General features: G+C 44.8%; 1 protein-coding gene across 2 annotated transcripts in view; it reads left to right on the forward strand.

Annotated features, from left to right (window-relative positions):
- EPM2A (EPM2A glucan phosphatase, laforin) overlaps nucleotides 1-23,048 on the forward strand; it is a 202,291-nt gene that overhangs the window by 143,376 nt on the left and 35,867 nt on the right. For both annotated transcript variants that reach the window (XM_082248846.1, XM_082248847.1), the window contains one exon: nucleotides 1,693-1,934. In XM_082248846.1, the coding sequence (XP_082104972.1) occupies nucleotides 1,693-1,934 (242 nt within the window). The remainder of the gene's footprint in view (nucleotides 1-1,692; nucleotides 1,935-23,048) is intronic.

Genomic DNA, 23,048 nt, shown 5'->3' on the forward strand with positions numbered 1-23,048 from the left:
TGCTGTACCCAAATAAAATTGATGCCTTTTTTTACTACAAAAAGAGCTTTCTTTTGGTGGTATCTTATCACCTGTGCAATATTTTGTTTTTGTGCTATAAACAAAAAAATAGCGAAAAGTCTGAAAAAAAAAAAAACAATTTCACTTTCTGCTATAAAACATTCTCAATAAAAAAATTTTTTGAAAATTTTTTCATCATTTTAGGCCAATTTGTATTCTGCTACATATTGTTGGTAAAAACAATCCCAATATGCGTTACATTGTCTACAAACTAGGGGAAAGATGTATTTATTTTATTTTTTTAATTTATTTATTTTTTTTACTAGTAATTCAGTGATCAGCGATTTTTTAGCGGGACTGCAACATTGTGGTGGATAGATCTGACCCCTAACTGACATTTTTGGGGGGACCAGTGATATTACTACAGTAAACAGTGCTAAACATATGCACTGATACTGTAATAAAGACACTGGCAGGGAAGGGGTTAACCAAGGGGTGACCAAAGGGTTAAATGTGAGCCTAGGGGAGTGTTTTCTAACTGTGGGGGAGGGACTTGTGAAATGATCATAGAGACCTGTGATCCTATATAGAAGGATCACAGGCGCTCAGTGATCATTTCAGAGAGAACAACGGTCTACTGTGTTTACAACAGCTGATCGGTGTTATCTCTCAGCAGGGAGTGATCGCGGGTGGCTGGCAGCTATTGGTGCCCCCAGTCCCGTAAATCAGCATCCGCGCAGCTGAGCCAGCCTGCTGTAGTATATATGCAGGGGGCAGTCGGCAAGTGGTTAAGAGTTTTTATTTATTACCAAAATGCATAAACAGAAAACAAAATAAATCTAATTAATATTTAGTGTGGCTATCCTTTCAAGTGTCAGGAATCCCAGGTACACATGTGCACATTTAAGGATTTTGTAGGCATATAGTCCATTGCGTGATCAATCAAATATATCAGATCAGCAGGATAACATGTAGGTTAGAATACAATCATAAATCAAACAGAATAAGCTGTGTAGGAGAAATTAACTAAGGCAGGCCATAGATGTGATTTTCTTTCCTGTAATCACGGGTAGCAGGAAAGAAAATCGCTCAATTAAACCCCCCCCCCCCCCACAACACATTCAGTGTTGATGGCGATCCTGTCTGAGAAGTTATTGTACAGGGGTGTTGCTAGGTGGGAAAAAGACCAGGGGCTTCAGCCCGAAGGTAAATTTGATAACCCCTCCCACATTTTAACCACTTCTGGACCGGAAGGTTTTACCCCCCTAATGACCAGGCCATTTTTTTATGATTTGGCACTGCGTTACTTTAATTGACAATTGCGTGGTCATGCGATGCTGTACCCATATGAAATTGATGTCCTTTTTTCCCCACAAATAGAGCTTTCTTTAATTTTTGGCCAATATGTATTCTGCTACATATTTTTGGTTCAAAGAAATCCTAATAAGTGTATATTGATTGGTTTGCACAAAAGTTATCGCGTCTACAAACTAGAGAAACGATTTATGCTGTTTTTATTTTTTATTTTCACATCGTGGCCGCCAGACTTGCTGATTGGCTCCCCCTGTTGTGCGCGCCCCCACTAGCTGTCCCACTAGCTGTCCCGCTGTCTGGAAATTGTGTAAATCATGCCGGCATAAAAGTACAATTTTTTTTTTCATATGTTGACTATGCATCTGTGTATTTCAACAGAATACTTCCCAATATCTGGTTGGGAAGTTGTCCACGACAGTTGGAGCATGTTACTATCAAGATGAAGCATGAACTAAAAGTGACTGCTGTCCTAAACTTTCAAACGGAGTGGGACATTGTCCAGAACAGTAAAGCCTGCAATCAATACAATGAACCCATGAGCCCAGATACCTTATTCAAGATGTATAAGGATGTTGGAATGACCTACATATGGATACCCACACCTGATATGAGTACAGAAGGTACATATACATTATGAATTTAAATTTCCTTATAACTCTGTGTTTACATACCAGCCATTCGCTCATCTAACTAAATGAAAGTGGAAATTTACCCATAACAACTTTATAAAAATAATGCTCTTTAGCAAGGAACATACATTCCACATTAATCACTTGACCCCTGGAAAGATTTTACCCCCTTCTTGACCAGGCCTTTTTTTTCTAATCGCCACTGTGATACTTTTACTGGTAATTGCGCAGTCATGCAACACTGTACCCAAAAAAATGATTCCCTTTTTTCCCACACGAATAGAACTTTCAGAACTTTATTTTGGTGGTAGTTAAACACCACTGTTTTTTTTTTTTTTTTTTTGTGATGTAAACAAAAAAAGACAGAAAACTTTGAAAAAATTATCCTTCCTACTTTTTGTTTTAAAAAACATCCAATAAACTCAAAAATCCCAATAAGCGTATATTGATTGGTTTACACAAAAGTTATAGCGTCTACAAACTATGGTATATATACTGAAATTTACCTAACTTTTTGGGAAGTAGACAACCCAAAGAAATTGGATCAGTAAAGGCAAAGAAATGCATGGATTGGATTATTTTAATCTTTTTTTGATCTTTGTCATTTTCCGAACCGTTGTGTTAAGTTGTTATAGGTCACCATTGGCTGTCTGGCACGCTTTGACTGGCTTGTTAGCTAAACAGTCTGTCGGAGGAGGAAAGTTATGTGTATCCCTCTTATTGTGACATTATGTTATGTGCACTTGTGAGGGAGTCCTGTTGTAGTTGTCTGACTGTCTCCTCTGTGCTCTCCCGCACGGTTATCCAGCAGTGTCTGATAGATTGGAGATTTGTTTGGCTTGTTTTGTTTGTGATTTTTTATTTTATGATTTATGACATGTTAGTATGGGTAGGCAAGGAGTATAGACTCTCATTAGTGTAGTGGGAGTGCATTTCTAATTGATTTATTGGTTAACTGTTCAATTGCCTAGTTGCCAAACCATGCTCACGTGTATCATGCATATACCGTATATATATTTCATGCAATGTATGTGTGTATGAGGTTTAAATAAGTGCTGACTTTATCAAGAAATGCATTACCTTTTATGTTCCTGTCATACCTGTAATGAGATTTTAATGCTTTAACCACTTTCAGAACGGAGGATTTGGCTGCTCAATGACCAGGCCCTATTGCGATTCAGCACTGCGTGACTTTAACGGACAATTGCGCAGTCGTGCGACGCTGTACCCAAACAAAATTGACGTCCTTTTTTCCCCACAAATAGAGCTTTCTTTTGGTGATATTTGATCACCTGTGCAAATTTTTATTTCTCTATCGCTCATTGACAGACGTAGTCCTCGGTGATACAGCACCTTCGGGTTATGTTGCCTCCACAGGAGTAGGACTAGACAGGAAATAAAATGCTCTGGCCACACCCTAGGGGCAGTCCCAGAGGGTATATCCTCTCTCTCTCTGCCTCAGCAAATCAGTTTTTTTCTGTCTAGTCAGGAGTAAGGACCTAGATACCTTGCTGGGATCTTCGGTCCTGGCAGGATTTTTTTCTTAGAAAATAATTTTTTAAGACAGCTTTTTTTCTCCAGTGTTCCTGTGAGATCTTCAAGCAAGAAAGCTGAACTGGGCAACGGGCTGGATGTTGAGATCCAGTGGTCACCCCAGTTCAGCCTACGAGCGCGTGCAGGCCATAGCTCCGCGCTGGGTCGGCCGCGACATAGTCCCACTGGACGGGGACTGACCCTGCGAGTTAAACGTCTCGCTCAAACGCCAAAGACCATGAGTCACGGCGCCCGTATTGGTCGACAGCCCTCCTACCTCGGTGGAGAGGGGTACTGTCAGGAGTTGGCGCCCGCCTGGTTCCGGTATGGTGAGTAGTATGTTCCCCCTTTCCCCCTGACGGGTCTTGTGGTGAACGCGGGCCCCTCTCTGTAATGGTAAGGATGGGTTCCCCTCTATCCTACAACATGTCACAGATCCCCCTAATTGAGTGTGATTTTTGTGTACAAGAAGCCAGGAGGCTTGGTTTGGGAGCTGACAATCTAATTGTAAAGATGTGTAAATGATTGTAGTCAGTGGCAGTACTAGAACTTTACTGTGATAGTATAAGGTATCCTACCTGTCAGTAGCCACAGGGCGATGTCTATACATGTATACTGCATTCCAGATCATTCCTCCAGCTAAGCAGCGGACCGCATACGGCCCGCTAGGGTCCGGTACCTCCGACCACGCTGACCACCATGAGGGTGAAGGGTTGTGAGGCCGAGATCCTTCTGCAGACATGCCGCTATTCTGTGCAGGCCGCCGCCATTGTCTGGTAGATCGCACGAGGCCGCCATTTTGGTGTAGCCTCGTGTCTCCAGCATGGGGGCGGCCATGTTTGAGGTGACTCAAACACCTCATGGAGCCAGGGGGAGGAGCCGGCAGGCGTGTGTAAGGGGCGGAGCCGCCTCTTTTACCCAGGAAATAGGGCCAAAGACTTCCTGTCTGTAACAAGACAAGCACTGAGCAAGCTGATGAAAACTTCTGTGCATCAGGGATGAGCCTTGGGGTCTGTCTCTCTCTCTGTGGGGTCCAAAAAGGCAGGTAACACTGAGGGGCGCTGTTGCGACTGGGGGACACAAAAAAAAAAAAAAAGTTTTATTTTTTTTTACTTTGTCATTTTTTTGTCGCTGGCAAGTGTCTTGTATAATCATTGACCCTGCCGCATAGGTATCCCCACCTGATACCCTCAAGGTGGCCACAGGACCCTCCAGTACCCCACTTGTTTTTAATGCATTATCGGCAATTTTGGAGTCTTTGGTATCCCGGGTGGAGGTGGCCTGTCAGGGACGGGGGTCAAGTAGCGACCCCCGCCTACCCCTATTGTTTATCAGATACTTCAGATACGGATTCGGAACTGGTCAATGCAGTTGCAGGTCCCTCTTAGGGGGCTGTTGTCTCAGGTAATATCTCCTCAGCAGTGAGGAGCACGTTTCTGCCTCCGCCATAGCACAAGAGTGGTGGATGCACTAGTTGTGTCCGTCCGGGAAACCTTTAGTCTTGAGGTTACACCGGCAGAGGTAGCTGAGACTGAGATTCCTTTTTGGTACTTGTTAGCCTACCAAAAGGCCGAAGGATTTTCCTTTACCCAAATGGGGTAGTTTTGAAACGAACCCCTGTTATTTCCAAACGCATGGCTAGGTGCTATCCGTTTGAGGAATTCCTCTTTATAGGATAGACGGTACCACCTGCTGTCTTGCCACAGACTGTTAGGATAAAAAGACCTCGTAACTAACGAGGACCTTCCTTTTCTGCTCATATAGAGTTATAAAAATGGGTAAAGAGGCGCTGGTGATCTTTTAGCTGGATATAAATCTTAGTTGGTTACGTATAAAAATCATATATAAAAAAATATATATAGACAATATAGTATATGAGACACGTGCATAAAAAATATACTTATTAAGGTGCTTATTAATATTAATATTTATGTCCCAAATTTTTAATAGTGTATAAATTATATAAATACGGTATTGGTATTTTAGGTGTAACAAACAAAAAAAATTTTGTGCTTATAGTGCATAAACTTAATTAAAGTGCAAATGCTGACCTTGATTTACCAATAAATTATTACGTATTATAAAAGTGCTTAATATCTCCACCAATAAGTTATATTCACATATAATAAATAGAAAAAATTAATAGTGCTCAAAAATTTGTGAAAAAAGTCTCTATGTTTCTGGATTTTTCATGCAACCAAATTGTGCGTTTTTTGTGATCTTTAATTCTTTCTTTAAAAAGTGCTCCAAGTGCTGGGGTGTGTCACACGTGGCCTCTTACCAGCTTTCCACAGGTCACAAGGACCTCCAGCGCATGTGATCCCTTTAAATTGGGTGGATCAAACCTCTCCTCGGTACTTTGTATATCCTGCTCCTACGTTACTCGAGGTGGACAATATAGTCCATACATATAAAGATAGGAAAAAAGCCTCCAATAGTGAAATATTGTTTATTTAATAAAAAACACACACTAAGGATAACAATTTGCCTCTTATGCCCCATACACACGTGCAGATTATCTGCAGACTTTTGTCTGCAGACTTACCAAAACCATATAATATGAGGTCAAACCTAAACACTTTCAATTTGTATGCAATCCGGCAGGCCCTTGCACTACATAGAAAAGGTAAGTCTGCAGACAAAAGTCTTCAGATAATCTGCAGGTGTGTATGGGGCATTTCTCTTTGTTGTGCCCTCCTGGCACTGGGCAATTAAGCAGTATGGGTCACGGGTGTTGGGAAGATATCCTCAGGGGATCTGCAGCTCCCTCATGTATCTCTCTCCCTGTTCCGTTTATGCCGATCGGCTTGCGTCCTAGCCACTGCCTCGAATGCCTCTGTTAGTTCCGGGTATAGCATTAACCACAATGCATTTCGCTCATTGTGCGTCATCAGGCGGTCCTGATGACGCACAATGAGCGAAATGCATTGTGGTTAATGCTATACCCGGAACTAACAGAGGCATTCGAGGCAGTGGCTGGGACGCAAGCCGATCGGCATAAACGGAACAGGGAGAGAGATACATGAGGGAGCTGCAGATCCCCTGAGGATATCTTCCCAACACCCGTGACCCATACTGCTTAATTGCCCAGTGCCAGGAGGGCACAACAAAGAGTAAGAGGCAAATTGTTATCCTTAGTGTGTGTTTTTTATTAAATAAACAATATTTCACTATTGGAGGCTTTTTTCCTATCTTTATATGTATGGACTATATTGTCCACCTCGAGTAACGTAGGAGCAGGATATACAAAGTACCGAGGAGAGGTTTGATCCACCCAATTTAAAGGGATCACATGCGCTGGAGGTCCTTGTGACCTGTGGAAAGCTGGTAAGAGGCCACGTGTGACACACCCCAGCACTTGGAGCACTTTTTAAAGAAAGAATTAAAGATCACAAAAAACGCACAATTTGGTTGCATGAAAAATCCAGAAACATAGAGACTTTTTTCACAAATTTTTGAGCACTATTAATTTTTTCTATTTATTATATGTGAATATAACTTATTGGTGGAGATATTAAGCACTTTTATAATACGTAATAATTTATTGGTAAATCAAGGTCAGCATTTGCACTTTAATTAAGTTTATGCACTATAAGCACAACATTTTTTTTGTTTGTTACACCTAAAATACCAATACCGTATTTATATAATTTATATACACTTAAAAATTTGGGACATAAATATTAATATTAATAAGCACCTTAATAAGTATATTTTTTATGCACGTGTCTCATATACTATATTGTCTATATATATTTTTTTATATATGATTTTTATACGTAACCAACTAAGATTTATATCCAGCTAAAAGATCACCAGCGCCTCTTTACCCATTTTTATATCTATTTATTGTTTCAAACAATTAAAGGGGCAGCAGGTTTTAATATCTTTAGAAAGAGCTAGGCGCCTTCCTCAATGTTTTTGCTCATATAGAGTTGTTCGTTCCGCGAGGGCGGGCGATAAGGCGAAACCCTCCAAAGCCCCTTTAGAGGGGTTTCAAAGGGCGCTGGTCGGGTAAACAAAGAGTCCGGCTCAGCCAAGCCTGAAGAATATAGCCTGATGCGCCCCTACCCATCTCTGGGGTGGGGGGGGGGATGTCTTCACCGGTTTCTGGAGGACACAGGATCGAGTTTCGATCACTTCCACCGGTGTGATTCTGCCCTTCTAACATTGAACGGTTTCAGGGGTTCTATTCAAACCTATTCACAATGCCCAGGAAAGAGGGCAAGGTGCGTCCAAATCTGGACTTGGGAAGAAATAGAGTCCATCCGTACAGAGATTTCCTGGCGTCCATAGACATATAGGATGCCTATCTTTATATCCCCATCATCGCAGGACATCAGCGTTTTTTTCACTTTCCCAAAGATCATCCCTGGTTCCCACCAGGAGACTGAACTATCTGGGCCTAAGGTTGGATACATCCTGGGCAAGAGAGTTTCTCCTTGCTGGGAAACTCCAGAAGGTTCAGTCAACGATTCGGATGTTGCTGTCCGTCAATTGGCTGGGACTGATGGTGGCCTTAGAGGCAGTACCGTATACCCAGTCTCATACCCGAATTCTCCTGAAGGAGATTCTTTTTTAATGGAATCAGAATTCCGATTCCCTGGACAATCGGATCCGGTTGAGCGAGCGGACCAGGAAGTCTCCGATGCTCAACCAGGGGAAGTCATTTCTTCCGATAGTATCCAGATTACCAATAAGGGTATCGGAACTGAGAGCGATCAGATTTTGTCTGATTTACTGGATCGAGCAGCTCTAGAGCAGCCCGATTCGGATCCAATCGCATATGGCCTCGTCATCCAGAGGTTTTTTCCCTAGCTGTCCCTTCATTGGGACATCCCGGATGTGGATCTGTTGGCACCTTGGCCTAACAGGAAGGTGCGGAGGTTTGTAGCTCGCGCCACGATCCTCTAGCGGACGCAGCAGAAACGCTGATCGCCCCGTGGGGGCAGTATCAGCTACGGCATGCCTTCCATCCTCTCAAGTTGCTGCGGGAACTTCTTCGCAGGATAGAGGTGGAGGGAATTCCAGTTATTCTGGAAATTCTGGATTGACCTCGTCAAGCCTGGTACGCCGACTTGGCGAGGCTAGTCGCGGACGCTCCTTGGAGACTTCCTCTCAGGGAGGATTTGCGGTCTCAGGGACCGATCTTCCATCTTGCTTTACAGTCGCTGGCTTAATGGCCTGGCCATTGAGACCCAGGTACTGAAGGACAAGGGAGTGTCAGCTTCAGTTATTCCTACCTCCAGTTAAAGCAAGGAAAGCGACTTCCAGCACATGGAAGTCTTATATTGCATGGTGTGAATCTATTGGATTTCCCCCACAGACCTATTCGGTGACCCGAATTTTGGTCTGTCTGCAACAAGGGGTTGAGCAGAAACTATCCTTGAGCACGATCAAGGGTCAGGTTTTCGGCGTTAGCAATCTTCTTTCAAGAAACCTTTGGCTAATCATTCCTTGGTGCGGAATTTCATCCAGGGGGTGCGACATCTGGCTCCGCCAGTGCGCGCACCCTTACCGCCTGGTATCTTAATTTAGTGTGGTCGGTTCTTCAGAAACTTCTCTTTGAAGATATTAGGGAGATTCCCTTGCTTACATTCCCAGAAGGTGGCCTTCTTGGTGGCCATTACTTCTCTACGCAGGGTGTCAGAACTGGCCGCATTATCCTGTCGTTCCCCAGATCTGGTGGTTCATAGGGATAAGGTGGTTCTTCTTCCGAATCCATCCTTCCTTCCTAAAGTGGTTTTCGTAAGACGGACTCACTTTTTGTGATCACGGATAGCCCTTGAAGGGGGTTGCCTGTGTCTGCCGCGACCATATCTACATGGATCAGTCAGACGGTGGTACAGGCTTATTCTATTAAGGGTCGGAATCCTTCGTTCCCTGTTAGGGCGCACTTCACTCGAGCGCTCAGTACTTCCTGGGCCTTTCGCCATCAGGCGTCAGTGGTCCAGGTATGTAAAGCGGCCACCTGGTCGTCGGTACATACCTTTACAAAGTTTTATAAAATTGATGTGATGGCATCGGCGGATGCCTCATTTGGCCACAAGGTTTTGCAGGCCGCAATTTGAGGAGACCGGCGGTCTACCTCGAGGGTTTTTTTCTGTTTGAAAATTTTTTTGTTGAGTCTCATCATTAAGGATGAGCATTGTAAACTTCTAGTTGGCACCGGTTGGGCCTTCTAGATTTGGATTTGATTTCCATTTTCCCACCCCTCATTTGTGATACTGCTCTGGGACTTCCCGAAGGTGCTGTATCACCGAGGACTACGTCTGTCAATGAGCGATAGAGAAAAATGGATTTTTGTAAAATCTTACCGTAAAATCCTTTTCTCTTAGCTCATTGACAGACGTAGTATACCCGCCCCTCTGTTTTTTTGAGTTGGGTTGGGTTAAATTCTCTAAAGACTGCTTTTATGACATAACTGATTTGCTGAGGCAGAGAGAGAGAGGATATACCCTCTGGGACTGCCCCTAGGGTGTGGCCAGAGCATTTTATTTCCTGTCTAGTCCTACTCCTGTGGAGGCAACATAACCCGAAGGTGCTGTATCACCGAGGACTACGTCTGTCAATGAGCTAAGAGAAAAGGATTTTACAAAAATCAATTTTTTTTGCTCTATGAACAAAAAAAATTCTCGAAAAAAAAAAAAGTACAAATCAAAATGTTTTAACATTTTAGGCCAATTTGTTTTCTGCTACATATTTTTGGTAAAAAAAAATTGCAAAAAGCCTATTTTGATTGGTTTGCGCAAAAGTTATTGCGTTTACTAACTACGGGAAAGATTTATGTCATTTTTATTTATTTATTTTTTTTACTAGTAATGGCGGCGATCTGCAATTTTTTTCGGGACTGCAACATTGAAGCGGACAGATTGGACCCCTAACTGACATTTTTTACACTTTTGGGGGTACCAGTGGCATTACTACAGAAATTAGTGCTAAAAATATGCACTGTTACTGTAAAAATGACACTGGCAGGGAAGGGGTTAACAGTACTGGTGATCAAGGGGTTAAATGTGACCCTAGGGGCGTGATTCTAACTGTGGGGGTCGTGGCTTGTGAAGTCATCACAGAGACACGTGATCCTATATAGAAGGATCACATGACATCTGTGGTCACTTCAGGGAGAAGTACAGATGGCTGTGTTTACATCAGCCGTCCATCCTTCTCTGTCAGCAACGGGAGATCACGAGTGGCCGACGGCCATCGGAGCTGCCTGTCACATGCACTGGCTTCCCCGCTGACGAGTTTCAGCCTCCAGCGGCGCGCGATCGCCCCCTAGCTCCTCCCAGGCAAGCGCCGTACATGTACGGCACTTTGCCTGGGAGAGCCAGCCTGCCGCAGTACATCTGCGGCAGGCTGGACATAAAGTGGTTAATAAGGATACCAAGAAGTGCAGCAATCAATATTCCTTGAGTTTACTGTCTATTATCTGTGTATGACTTATGTTGCACTAATCTCTTATGGACACCATTATACATAATATGTACCATTGTAGTTATCTTGGCCTGTGGCAGTATTGCCAATTTCATCCTACTTTACATATGATTTTGTAATATTGTTACTTCCTGTCTGTTTATATCTCTTACAATAAAAAAACCTTGAAAACATTTTTTGTGTGTAGGGACCTTGCAGAAAGGTGCAGATGCAGAAATGTAATTATCTTGCCCGTAATGGTAAAGGGTATTATAAAATCCAGAGGATCGTAGATGCTGTTCACAGCAAACAAAACTCCTGGTTTTGACATTACCCAAATAAACATTGCCTATGATGACATGGTCGAGGTGTTGGGCATATGAGGCCTTATGTGGCCCATTGATTTATGGACGTGCCTTGTGTAACTTTGTGATGTCTTTGCCAAGAAGCATGAGAATATTCTGTTAAGAGCTGATATTTGGTAAGCTTTGCCCTTCAAGTGAGAGTGGTAAGAGGCAGCTGCAGGAGTAGTGATCTCCTCTATTAGTTGGAATCTGGTTGCACTCAATGAGAGTGGGAAGTAGTACTTCTACGCTGCCATTAAGGGAAGCTATTACAAGACCAGTGTCTCCCCTGCCTGAAACTTCTCTAATACCAGCACAAATGCACAGGATGTATTGGAGGGCATCTCCCGTTATACTAAACAGGTCAAGAGATCTCGCAAGAGAACTGTTACTGTGGTCATCTAGAAAAGAATAGTAAAAAGTATAGTAAAGTCTTACAGGTTTTTCAGGTTGACCCTTGGGGTTTACACGAGCTAAGCCTATTTTGGCACAGAATTTGTCACAGAGTCCTTCTCCACAGACATCTGTACATGTGGAGAAAACTGGAGTATGAAGCCCTGTCTGATGTGTGCTCTCCCCTCCATGCTTTACCTTGGGATGATTACCTGTAGGCAGAGTGGGACTGTCTTAAAATTGATAAAGTGCTTAAATGTTATCACCACTGTTGTAGCTTTACAGTGGTGAGCACTTAATAGTAGCCTTACAGTCTTGAGAATGGTGGTTCCTTGAAGCTCAGCAATTGAAGCAAACCCTGAATTTCTTTAAAAGCACGTTGCATTCTTGCAAGAGATTCTGAAGCCAGTACACTTCCTAAACGGATGTGGTTTGTTATGTGTGGGACTTTGGCGATTTAGGTTCTCTATTTTCTTGTTCTGATCAGTCTTTTAAGGGACTGTGAAGTCTCTGTGTGGAATGCACAAGCTTGCAGGCCTCAGAGAATGTGGATCGAGAGGGTTGGGCTCCCTAAAGGGGAAACTTGGATCATTTTAAGTATCTGTAATTATCCTATTGAACTCTCAGAAGTAGGAAAAGAGAGTAAAAAGGAAACTTTATTTTCTTACTTGTACCTTGATCTAAGTGATGTCCATTTTTCCTGTAAGCTATAAGGTAACTTGAATACTATTGGGTTAACCCCATTAGTGGTTTCTAGGTTACTAATGCTGGGTAGGTGGGCATCAGCTTTGATATTAGGTTTTTATGAGTCCCCCCTGTACATCACAACTCCCCCCTACAGCCCACCGTCACATCAAGATTACCCCTTCACATCACAGTTACCTCCCCTTCACATCAAGATCGTCACTTCACATCATAGCCCCCCTTCATATCTGTGTCTTCAACGTCCCTTCAGATCACTCTCCGCCTTCATATTATTCACATTCCTCTCCTCAGACCCTCTTTATATCAGCCCTCACATCTTTCAGATTTTTGTTTTCAGCCCCCCTTCATATCACTCCCTCTTCACATTCCTGTTCTCACCCCCTCCCCCACCCTTGTATCACTCCCCCTTCACATTCCTGTCCTCACACCCCTTTACCATCCTGTCCTCAGCCACTTGTTTTCATCTCTGCTTTCTTTTGGGCAAAGGCTGCCTGAATTTTAGAAGCTTCAGTATCCGCAAGTGCTTTAATAAGCTGTTGGCTGAGAGTGGAAGATCTTGATTGTAGAGACTTGGCGGCTCTGGATGAGTGCCTCTTAGATACAGAGCAGCAAGATTTGGACTTATCGAGCTGTGTGATTTTCACCTCTGCCTTTGTCTTAGTTTGTGCTACCTGTCTCTCTAGAATAAGCCCATCAGGTCCCATTATTTCTTCCTGCGACTCTACAGTGTTTTACCTCTTTAAAAGGCTAGTATATTTAAGGCACAGTTTTTGATAGCTTTCAAAGGTATGATTTGCAGTCAACGGTTTTAGCCCCGTACACATGATGAGAATATTGTCTCATATCGAAAACCAATAGGTTACTAAAGTAACGAAAATTTTCATACGAAAGAATGCAACTTTGGAAGTGATGAAATACGTTGTATTGTAATGTATTCTTTTATTTCCAAGCATGTGTAGTCTTGGTCTTCCAGGATTTTTTTTCAAACGAATACTGTACTGGTCTAGAAAGATGTGTACTAACGTTCAGGTTATCTTACGATCACTTTGAAAGCGGTATTTTTCGTCCAAATTTCTCATCGTTTGTACTAGGCAATAGACCATAACTGACTGACATGAACCAGCAGTTCTTCTTTATCGGCTTCATAATTCAGTTGAACCTTCCAAGCTGATTTAACCAAGTATTTACCTTGTCTGCTTACTTCCTTATCTGGAAAAAATTCTGTCTCTCGCTATGTTTCAGCCTCCACAGAAAATGTAATGTTTTGCTGTAATAATATGTTAACAATAAAAGAGTTAACTGACTGTTTCTGAGAAATGTGTCAGTTGCTTAGCTTTTTGTGAGTTTGTGGAGCACAGACTGCTTTCTGTCTCACTTGTTTGAGAAGGTATTATAAGCAGAAATCAGAATAGCACATGGCAATGGAGGCAGCTTCTACTAAATACATGTATTATACACACATTCCCTGGAATTCTTAAAGACCTGAGCATGCAGATTTTGCCAAAAAGTGTTTCTCATGTCTTCTAAAAGTGGTATAATGTATGTACCTATCTGGAACTTGAATTTGTCTCATGCAGCGCTACTTTCAGAATGCACATGAGACACTTTCGCAAAATCTGTCTAAAACCGCTTTCTCTCTGTACACCAAAGGAGAGTTGGCCTTAATTAGCTCCACTTGTACATTTGGCACTTTCAATGTGTGACACAATGTAAAAGTGGCAAATTTTAGAACTGAATTTGGTGCACGAGTTGCTGTCAAAACCAAAGGCTTTGCAAATACTTAATGAATTTGGTGCAGTACATTAACAAGAGGGATAAACATACAAAAGTGGTGCAGCAGCTTTAATAAATTCACCACACTGACTTGAGGGGTGTGTTCCCGCTGTCTTCCTCAGTGTGAGTGCCACATCCCAGGTAAACTTGGAGCAATTGTATAATCCCCTAGGGGTGGGACTTTATAGGCAACTCAAAATTAAGAAAAAAATCTTGGTTCATAAATTTTATTAATATATGCAAAAAAAGGGAACATACAAAAAATGCAATGAATACAAGATAAAATTGGCAAAACTGATAGATAAAATATGCAAATGAACTCAACCATCTACTCCAGATTTTAGCCAACGTTTCGAGGTAATAAACCTCTTCCTCAGGGATTGTGCTGGAGGTTGTTAATTCTGTAGATATTGAGAAAAGCATATATGTCACATAGAACATCAAAAGATGCAACTTTTTAAACATGTTCTTATCATGCAGGTAAAGCCATAAATTTGTATATAGAAATAAAGTAGACTTACATGATTGATTAGCATATGAACATGTTTAAAAACTCCTTGTTTTTAAAGCGGCAAAACTACTGTATATGTTCATATGCTAATCAATCATGTAAGTCTACTTTATTTCTATATACAACAAATTTATGGCTTTACCTGCATGATAAGAACATGTTTAAAAAGTTGCATCTTTTGATGTCTTATATGACATATATGCTTTTCTCAATATCTACAGAATTAACAACCTCCAGCACAATCCCTGAGGAAGAGGTTTATTACCTCGAAACGTTGGATAAAATCTGGAGTAGATGGTTGAGTTCATTTGCATATTTTATATTTTAGAGTAACTCCACTTTTGCTGAGAAAGAAAACATTCCCCTCTTGGTGATCGATGGATATTGCAAGGATTTTAACAAATTTGTTGCAGATTGATCGATGGATATTGCAAGGATTTTAACAAATTTGTAGCAGATTCCTACCTTTTTTTATTCTGAAGAAATACTTGTTTGTTTGTCTGTGTCTATGTGCAAAAATAATGTGCATAGGAGTGATTTTGAAATTGTCAATTAGCTGCGGCACTTATAAGGCTCTAATGAGGAAAAATGCAGGGTCTGCATTCCTTTAGATGTGATTTGCCTTTGAGAGCATTTCACCAAAAATGATATTTTTGTTGCAGGGGATGCCAAAAATCTGACTTGTATCTTGTAGACTTCTGGAGAAGTCAGTAAGTCAATCACAAAAGCAGGAAATTACATTTGGGGGGGGGGGGGGAGTTCTGTACACCATCTGTGTTCCAGATCATTATCCTACATTACATTATACAAAAAATTCTAGTGCTTTAGATTAAAAAGCAAAGGTAATGTTTATTAACAATAAATTACAATATGATTTGTGTGATAATTGTATTTATTCCCACAAAAGTGGGGTTACCCTTTATCTTACAACATACAAACAGTAACTTGATCCAAATGATATCCTGCAGGTTGTAGAAAACTTTAATCGAAAACTTGTGCAGATCCACACAGATGAACATCAGATAGGTCAACAAAATCATAGTGTGTCTAGCTTCAGCAGAAACAAGTTATACCTGTGCTCAAATCTAGCTCCAGCAGAACACGGCACAGAATGGAGACTAAAGCAGAAAAAAGAAGAAAGGTGAGATTAACTACATAGAGTATCCCCTAGCTACAGAATGAGGAAAGGGCAAAATTATTTGAAGACAAACAAACAACAATGCATGTGTAACATAATAAAATCTGATAGGGAGATTAGGCCTCATTTACTTATAAAGTATATTTTTTTCTGTATATGTCCTTGTTTTCAGATTTTCCCTCACTTCCTTTCCTGGTAACATTGTCACCAGGAAAGGCAGCACAGTCCTCAAAGGTACCTTTGAGAACATCATCTTTGATGAAACGCGTCAGGTCGTGGCGTGCTGACGTCACCTTTACGCTATTGTCTTACGAAGTGTCATGGTCTTACCTTCTTGCTGTTCTCCTTCGTTTGACATGTGCTGGCGGCCATCTTGGTTTCTGGGTTTCTTGTAGCCTCCCACCCTGCGGCTCCTCCTTCCCACTGGGAGGAGCTGGATGCCTAGCTCATATATATAGGAGGTCTGTGGCTTCAGTTCCCTGCTTGGTCCTCCTGTGTTCACATGCTTCTAAGACTGCTGCTACTTCTGGTTCCTGTTCCTGGCTTCGTCTGACTACCCTGCTGGTTCCTGATCCTGGCTTCGTCTGACTACCCTGCTGGTTCCTGATCCTGGCTTCGTCTGACTACCCTGCTGGTTTCTGACCCCTGGCTTCGCAAAGACTCTGCATCGGTTTCGCCATCCGTTTGGACTTTTGCTTTATAGCTTGTTTTTCAATAAAGCTTTCTTATTTTCACTTATCTGTTGTTGTACGTCTGGTTCATGGTTCTGTGACATTAGGACCAAGCCATGAATTCTGACGGTACAGGGCCATCCTCGCTACCCACGCTGGTTGCCAGACTTGATCAGCAGGATCACCTGTTGGGTCGGTTCGCCGTGGCGTTGCAAACCCTGCTTGAACGCACGGCACCACAGGCCACGAATTCTGACGGTACAGGGCCATCCTCACTACCCACGCTGGTTGCCAGACTTGATCAGCAGGATCACCTGTTGGGTCAGTTCCTCGTGGCATTGCAAACCCTGCTTGAAAGCACGGTTCATTTCGCTCCCGTTGCCGATGGGTCGGTTGTCGCTCCTGGGCCCGCTCCTACTGCCGCTCCGGTTGTTGCGCCAGAGTCTATCCCGACACCTGTTGTTGCGCCTGCGATGTTTCGGGGTATGTCCAGTTCTGCCCCCCTTCCTCAGCGCTTTGGGGGAGAGCCAACTCAGTGCCGAGGTTTCCTTAACCAGGTGGGCATTTATTTTGAGTTGCTGCCACATGCCTTTCCTACTGAGAGATCAAAGGTGGGCTTCTTACTCTCGCTGCTCTCGGACAAGGCCTTGGCCTGGGCCAGCCCTTTATGGGAGAACAACAATCCGGTGGTTGCCGAGTTTTCCGGTTTTGTTGCTTCTCTTCGGAAGGTATTCGATGTGCCGGCTCGTGCTGCCTCTGCTGCGAAGCTCCTTATGTCCATCAGACAGGGTTCACGATCCGTAGCTGAATACGCCATTGAGTTTCGTACCCTGGCAGCAGAGGTGGGCTGGAATAATGAGGCTCTGGTTGCTGCTTTCTCTCATGGTCTCTCGGATGCCTTGAAGGATGAGGTTGCAGCTAAGGACCTACCAGTGGAGCTCGAGTCTCTTATTTCTTTCCTGATTTTGATTGACACCAGACTCAGGGAGAGACCTTCCTTTAAGGAGAGTCTGCGGAGGCCTCCTAACAGATTGGCGCCTACCTTTGTTGTCCCACCCGTGCCTCCCTCTCCTCCCACGCCTCCTGGGGATGACTTGTCTGGGGGTGAACCCATGCAGCTGGGGTTTGCTCGCCTGTCCGAGGGGGAGAGGGTACTCCGGAGACGCGAGGGCCGATGCATGTACTGTGGTCTCGGTGGGCATTTTCGGTTGGCATGTCCGAACCGTCCGGGAAACGCTCGCACCTGAGATCCTGTCGGGGGCAGATCTTGGGTGGAGTCTCCTCGTCCCCGGTTTCCCGTGTTGACAAACCACTGATCACTGTTGTCCTCTCCTGGGTCGGGGGCTCGGTGACGACCCAGGCGTTGGTGGACTCTGGTGCTGGTGGTTTGTTCATTGATAGTGTGTTCGCTGCCGCCAATTCCATTCCTCTGCAGGCTCGAAGTTCTCCTCTGGCTCTTGAGGCGATAGACGGCAGACCCCTTCTGCCGCCACACGTGACTCATGAGACCCTTCCAGTGGGGTTAGCCATTGGTGCCGTCCACAGAGAGTCGGTCTGCTTTCAGGTTATTTCGTCACCACACTACTCGGTGGTCTTGGGGTACCCCTGGCTCCAGAAGCATAATCCAATTTTCGATTGGAGATCGGCCGAGATCCTCTCGTGGTCACCGCAGTGTGGGGCTAGTTGCATCCATGGGCCTGTCAAGTTGCTGTGTACTTCCTCGGACTCTCTGTTGCCCCCTGAGTACGAGGAGTACCGGGATGTATTCGATAAGGTGCGCGCGGTTGCCCTACCTCCGCACCGCCCATACGTTTGTGCCATCGAGTTACAATCTGGTACCGTTCCTCCTCGTGGCAAAGTCTATCCACTGTCGGTAGCGGAGAATGAGGCCATGGAGGAGTACGTGAGGGAGGCGCTTTCACGCGGACACATTTGCAAATCCTCGTCCCCGGCAGGGGCTGGATTTTTCTTTGTGAAAAAGAAGGGCGGTGAGTTGAGGCCTTGCATCGATTACAGGGGTCTCAATCGCATCACGATCAAGAACGCTTACCCGATACCCTTGATTTCCGAGCTGTTCGATCGCCTTAAAGGGGCCACGGTCTTTACCAAACTCGACCTGAGGGCGGCATATAACCTCGTAAGGATCAAGGCGGGCGATGAGTGGAAGACCGCGTTTAACACCAGGACCGGTCATTATGAATCCTTGGTTATGCCCTTTGGGCTGTGCAATGCGCCCGCAGTCTTTCAGGAATTCATCAACGATGTTTTCCGTGACCTGTTGCAGCAGTGTGTGGTGGTCTACTTGGATGACATCTTGGTATATTCTGAGTCCATGGAGACCCACATTCTGGATGTCAAACGAGTGTTGCAACGGTTACGAGAGAACAAGCTGTTCGGTAAGCTTGAGAAATGCGAATTTCACCGATCCCAGGTAACCTTCTTAGGTTACATCATTTCCGCTGAGGGGTTCTCCATGGATCCTGAGAAGGTTTCGGCTGTCTTACAGTGGCCCCAGCCCAGTGGTCTTCTCTCCCTGCAGCGCTTTTTGGGCTTCGCCAATTATTATCGGAAGTTCATCAGGGACTTTTCCATGCTAGCCAAGCCTCTCACGGATCTGACCAGGAAGGGCAGTAATTCCCAGGTCTGGCCGCCCGAGGCCATCCGAGCTTTTGAGGCTCTAAAGTCCGCCTTTGTGTCGGCTCCGATTCTGTCGCATCCCAACCCTGGGTTGCCCTTTGTCCTCGAGGTGGACGCGTCTGAGACGGGAGTAGGCGCCCTTCTGTCTCAGCGTAGAACACCAGAGGGTCCTCTGCTTCCTTGTGGGTTTTACTCCCGGAAACTGTCTTCCGCGGAGTGCAACTACCAGATTGGTGACAGGGAGTTATTGGCCATCGTGCAGGCTCTTAAAGAATGGAGGCACTTGCTCGAGGGTTCGGTGGTTCCGGTCCTCATCCTGACGGACCACAAGAATCTTGCCTACCTCTCTGAGGCCAAGAGATTGACACCACGTCAGGCCAGATGGGCTCTGTTCTTGTCACGTTTTAATTACGTGGTCTCCTACCTACCCGGTTCCAAGAACATCAGGGCGGATGCCTTATCACGGCAGTACTCCGACCTGTCCAGGGAGGAGTCGATTCCGACTTCGGTCATACCTCCGAATCAGATCCTGGCCGCCATTCGCACCAGCCTGACCTCTCCCCTGGGTGAGCAGATTTTGGCGGCTCAATCTGGTGCTCCCTCTGGGAGACCCAACGGCAGATGTTTTGTGCCTGAGGAGTTGCGCACTCGGTTGTTGCGAACCTACCATAACTCCAAGACCGCGGGGCATCCTGGAAAGAATCAGCTGTCCTGGGCTGTTTCACGTCTGTTCTGGTGGCCTTCCCTACGTTCCGACATCGCCGCATATGTAGCGGCATGCTCCGTTTGTGCCCAGAGTAAGTCCCCTCGGCACCTTCCGTTGGGCCTTCTGCAACCCTTAGCCACCGGGGAGCGCCCATGGTCACACCTGGGGATGGATTTCATTGTGGACCTCCCTGCATCCCGAGGCCATACGGTCATTCTCATGATTGTGGATCGGTTTTCCAAAATGTGCCACTGTGTTCCTCTCAAGAAGTTACCCTCTGCACAGGAGTTGGCCACGATTTTTGCCAGGGAGGTCTTCCGGTTGCACGGTTTGCCCAAGGAGATTGTGTCGGATCGGGGGAGTCAGTTTGTGTCCAGGTTCTGGCGCGCCTTTTGCTCCCAGTTGGGGATTCATCTCTCCTTCTCCTCGGCCTACCACCCTCAGTCCAATGGGGCCGCAGAACGATCCAATCAGGCCTTGGAGCAATTCCTTCGTTGCTATGTCTCCGATCACCAAGACAATTGGGTTGACCTCCTGCCTTGGGCTGAGTTTGCCAGGAACACGGCGGTGAACTCTTCCTCTGGGACGTCTCCCTTCATGGCCAACTATGGGTTCCAACCTGCCGTGTTACCGGAGGTATTCTCTCCCCAGGATATTCTGGCTGTGGAGGATCACCTTTCCGTCCTACGTGCTTCTTTGGTACAGATCCAGAAGTCCCTTGAGGTCTCTGCGCAGCGCCAGAGACTCCAGGCTGATCGCAGACGAGCGCCTGCTCCTTCCTACCAGGCCGGAGACCGTGTATGGTTGTCCACCCGCAACCTCAACCTTCGAGTGCCCACTCCCAAGCTGGCGCCTCGCTTTGTTGGTCCCTTCCGAGTGCTTCGCAGGGTAAACCCGGTAGCCTATGCCCTTGCGCTTCCTCCTGGCATGCGGATCTCCAACGTGTTTCATGTCTCCCTGTTGAAGCCTCTGGTGTGTAATCGTTTCACTTCCTCGGTTCCTCGGCCTCGTCCAGTCCGAGTGGGCAATCGTGAGGAGTATGAGGTGAGCAATATCCTGGACTCACGCCTGGTCCGCGGTCGGGTGCAGTTTTTGGTTCATTGGCGTGGTTATGGTCCAGAGGAGCGTTCCTGGGTTCCCTCCGCAGATGTCCATGCTCCTGCCTTGCTCCGAGCCTTCCACGCACGCTTCCCTCAGAAACCGTTCTTTACTCCGCGGAGGAGGGGCCCTTGAGGGGGAGGTACTGTCATGGTCTTACCTTCTTGCTGTTCTCCTTCGTTTGACATGTGCTGGCGGCCATCTTGGTTTCTGGGTTTCTTGTAGCCTCCCACCCTGTGGCTCCCCCTTCCCACTGGGAGGAGCTGGATGCCTAGCTCATATATATAGGAGGTCTGTGGCTTCAGTTCCCTGCTTGGTCCTCCTGTGTTCACATGCTTCTAAGACTGCTGCTACTTCTGGTTCCTGTTCCTGGCTTCGTCTGACTACCCTGCTGGTTCCTGATCCTGGCTTCGTCTGACTACCCTGCTGGTTCCTGATCCTGGCTTCGTCTGACTACCCTGCTGGTTCCTGACCCCTGGCTTCGCAAAGACTCTGCATCGGTTTCGCCATCCGCTTGGACTTTTGCTTTATAGCTTGTTTTTCAATAAAGCTTTCTTATTTTCACTTATCTGTTGTTGTACGTCTGGTTCATGGTTCCGTGACACGAAGGAACGGGCGAGCGGAGCCGTCCGGCCGGCGGCTCTTTACCTCTCTCCTTTTGGCATTTGATCTTCGATGTTTGTAAGTGTTTGCCCTTTTTATCAATAAATTGTCCGTGGGTTTTACGCTATGGTTTGCCTTTCTATATTTTACGGTTGACATCTTCACCTGTATGCTGAGCCTCTACCAGTGTCCCCAGTGGAAGTATATTGGTCGATCTTGGAACCCCTCTGCCTCATATTATTTGGAGCTGGTAAGGGTATATATACGGTTAGCCCTCTTCGGTGGTACGGCTGGAATTCACATATGTTCACTATACTTGTTCCTTTGGTAAGCTGCAGTCCTATCGGGGGAGGCTTACCTGACTTTTGTTTTTGCTGATTACTTCATATTACTCTGGTAAGGAGTATCTATACGGGTCTAGAGGTGTTTGAGCTCTTCACATTCACTCACCATCATTATCCCCGCACCTTTCTGGCATTCCTATCACTTGGGGTGTTTTATTCAATTTATTTTTTGGTTTTACGCTATGGCGTTTGTATTTTTTGTATTTCACATGTTCATACTACACTGAGGAGATCCATCCAGGAACACGAGGTTCAATAGACGTCTATCTCCTGAGGACTTCTTGAGCCTTTTTTTTTTTGGGCCTATATATTATCAGTTTCCGGTAAGCGGTACCTGCACAGTTATTTCATCCGACGTGCTGTTTGCTTATATACGGACTTTATTACGGACTTTTACAACATACAATCCTTATATGTTTTTCATTCTTTAGCGCAACTTATCTGTATATAATAATAGTTGTGTAAAATGTTGATAATCTAAAGGTAGAGATGAGAAATAACCAACAATCTGTCTTGCTGGAAATTTACTACCAAATCTACAATTTTTTTTTACAACCTAATTAACATACTAAAGACATTTTAAATAAAACCTGTTTTCAATATATATCCTATTTTAGCGATGTGAAGCGACCAAGCAATGTCAACATTGGGTCTCTTTAATCTAGGCAGATCATGACTGATGGGCTAGCGGGGTGCTTTCTGAAAATGTCACAGTACCCCTCTCCCTTCTCAAGTGCTCCTCTCAAGAGCCCTCATACAAGGTGAAGTTGAACAAATACCAAAAAAAGCTTGATGAGCGACTGTCTGGTTGTCTGGTGGAATTGGCAGACTGCATTTGCATCTGATGCTGAGCTTCTTTATTTGATAGATATACAATATGAGACATACAATAAATAAAAAGGGTGGGCTAGGGACAGAAAAGCTGATGCTGGCCATCCTCCAGCCAGGAAATGAAGCAGGTTTGTTCCTACTTGCTGAAACTTCTGGTACATACTGTGAGAAGCTTACAGTATGCAATGAAATCATAGTAAGCAATAATAAAAGGAGAGAAGCCTGAACAACTGTGTGAGTATAGCTTTAAAATTCTAGAACACAATGCATTTGAACCCCCTGCTTTATTGGAAATATCAACCCCTTGCACCAGACATACAAGCTGGTACATTGGTGGAAGACATCCAAGCATATGCAGCCTCTAATACCAGCCTATATTCTCTTCACTCTCTTCAAATAAAG

This window comes from Pelophylax lessonae (genome assembly GCF_965119305.1).
Source record: "Pelophylax lessonae genome assembly, chromosome: 3".
Taxonomy (NCBI): Eukaryota; Metazoa; Chordata; class Amphibia; order Anura; family Ranidae; genus Pelophylax; species Pelophylax lessonae.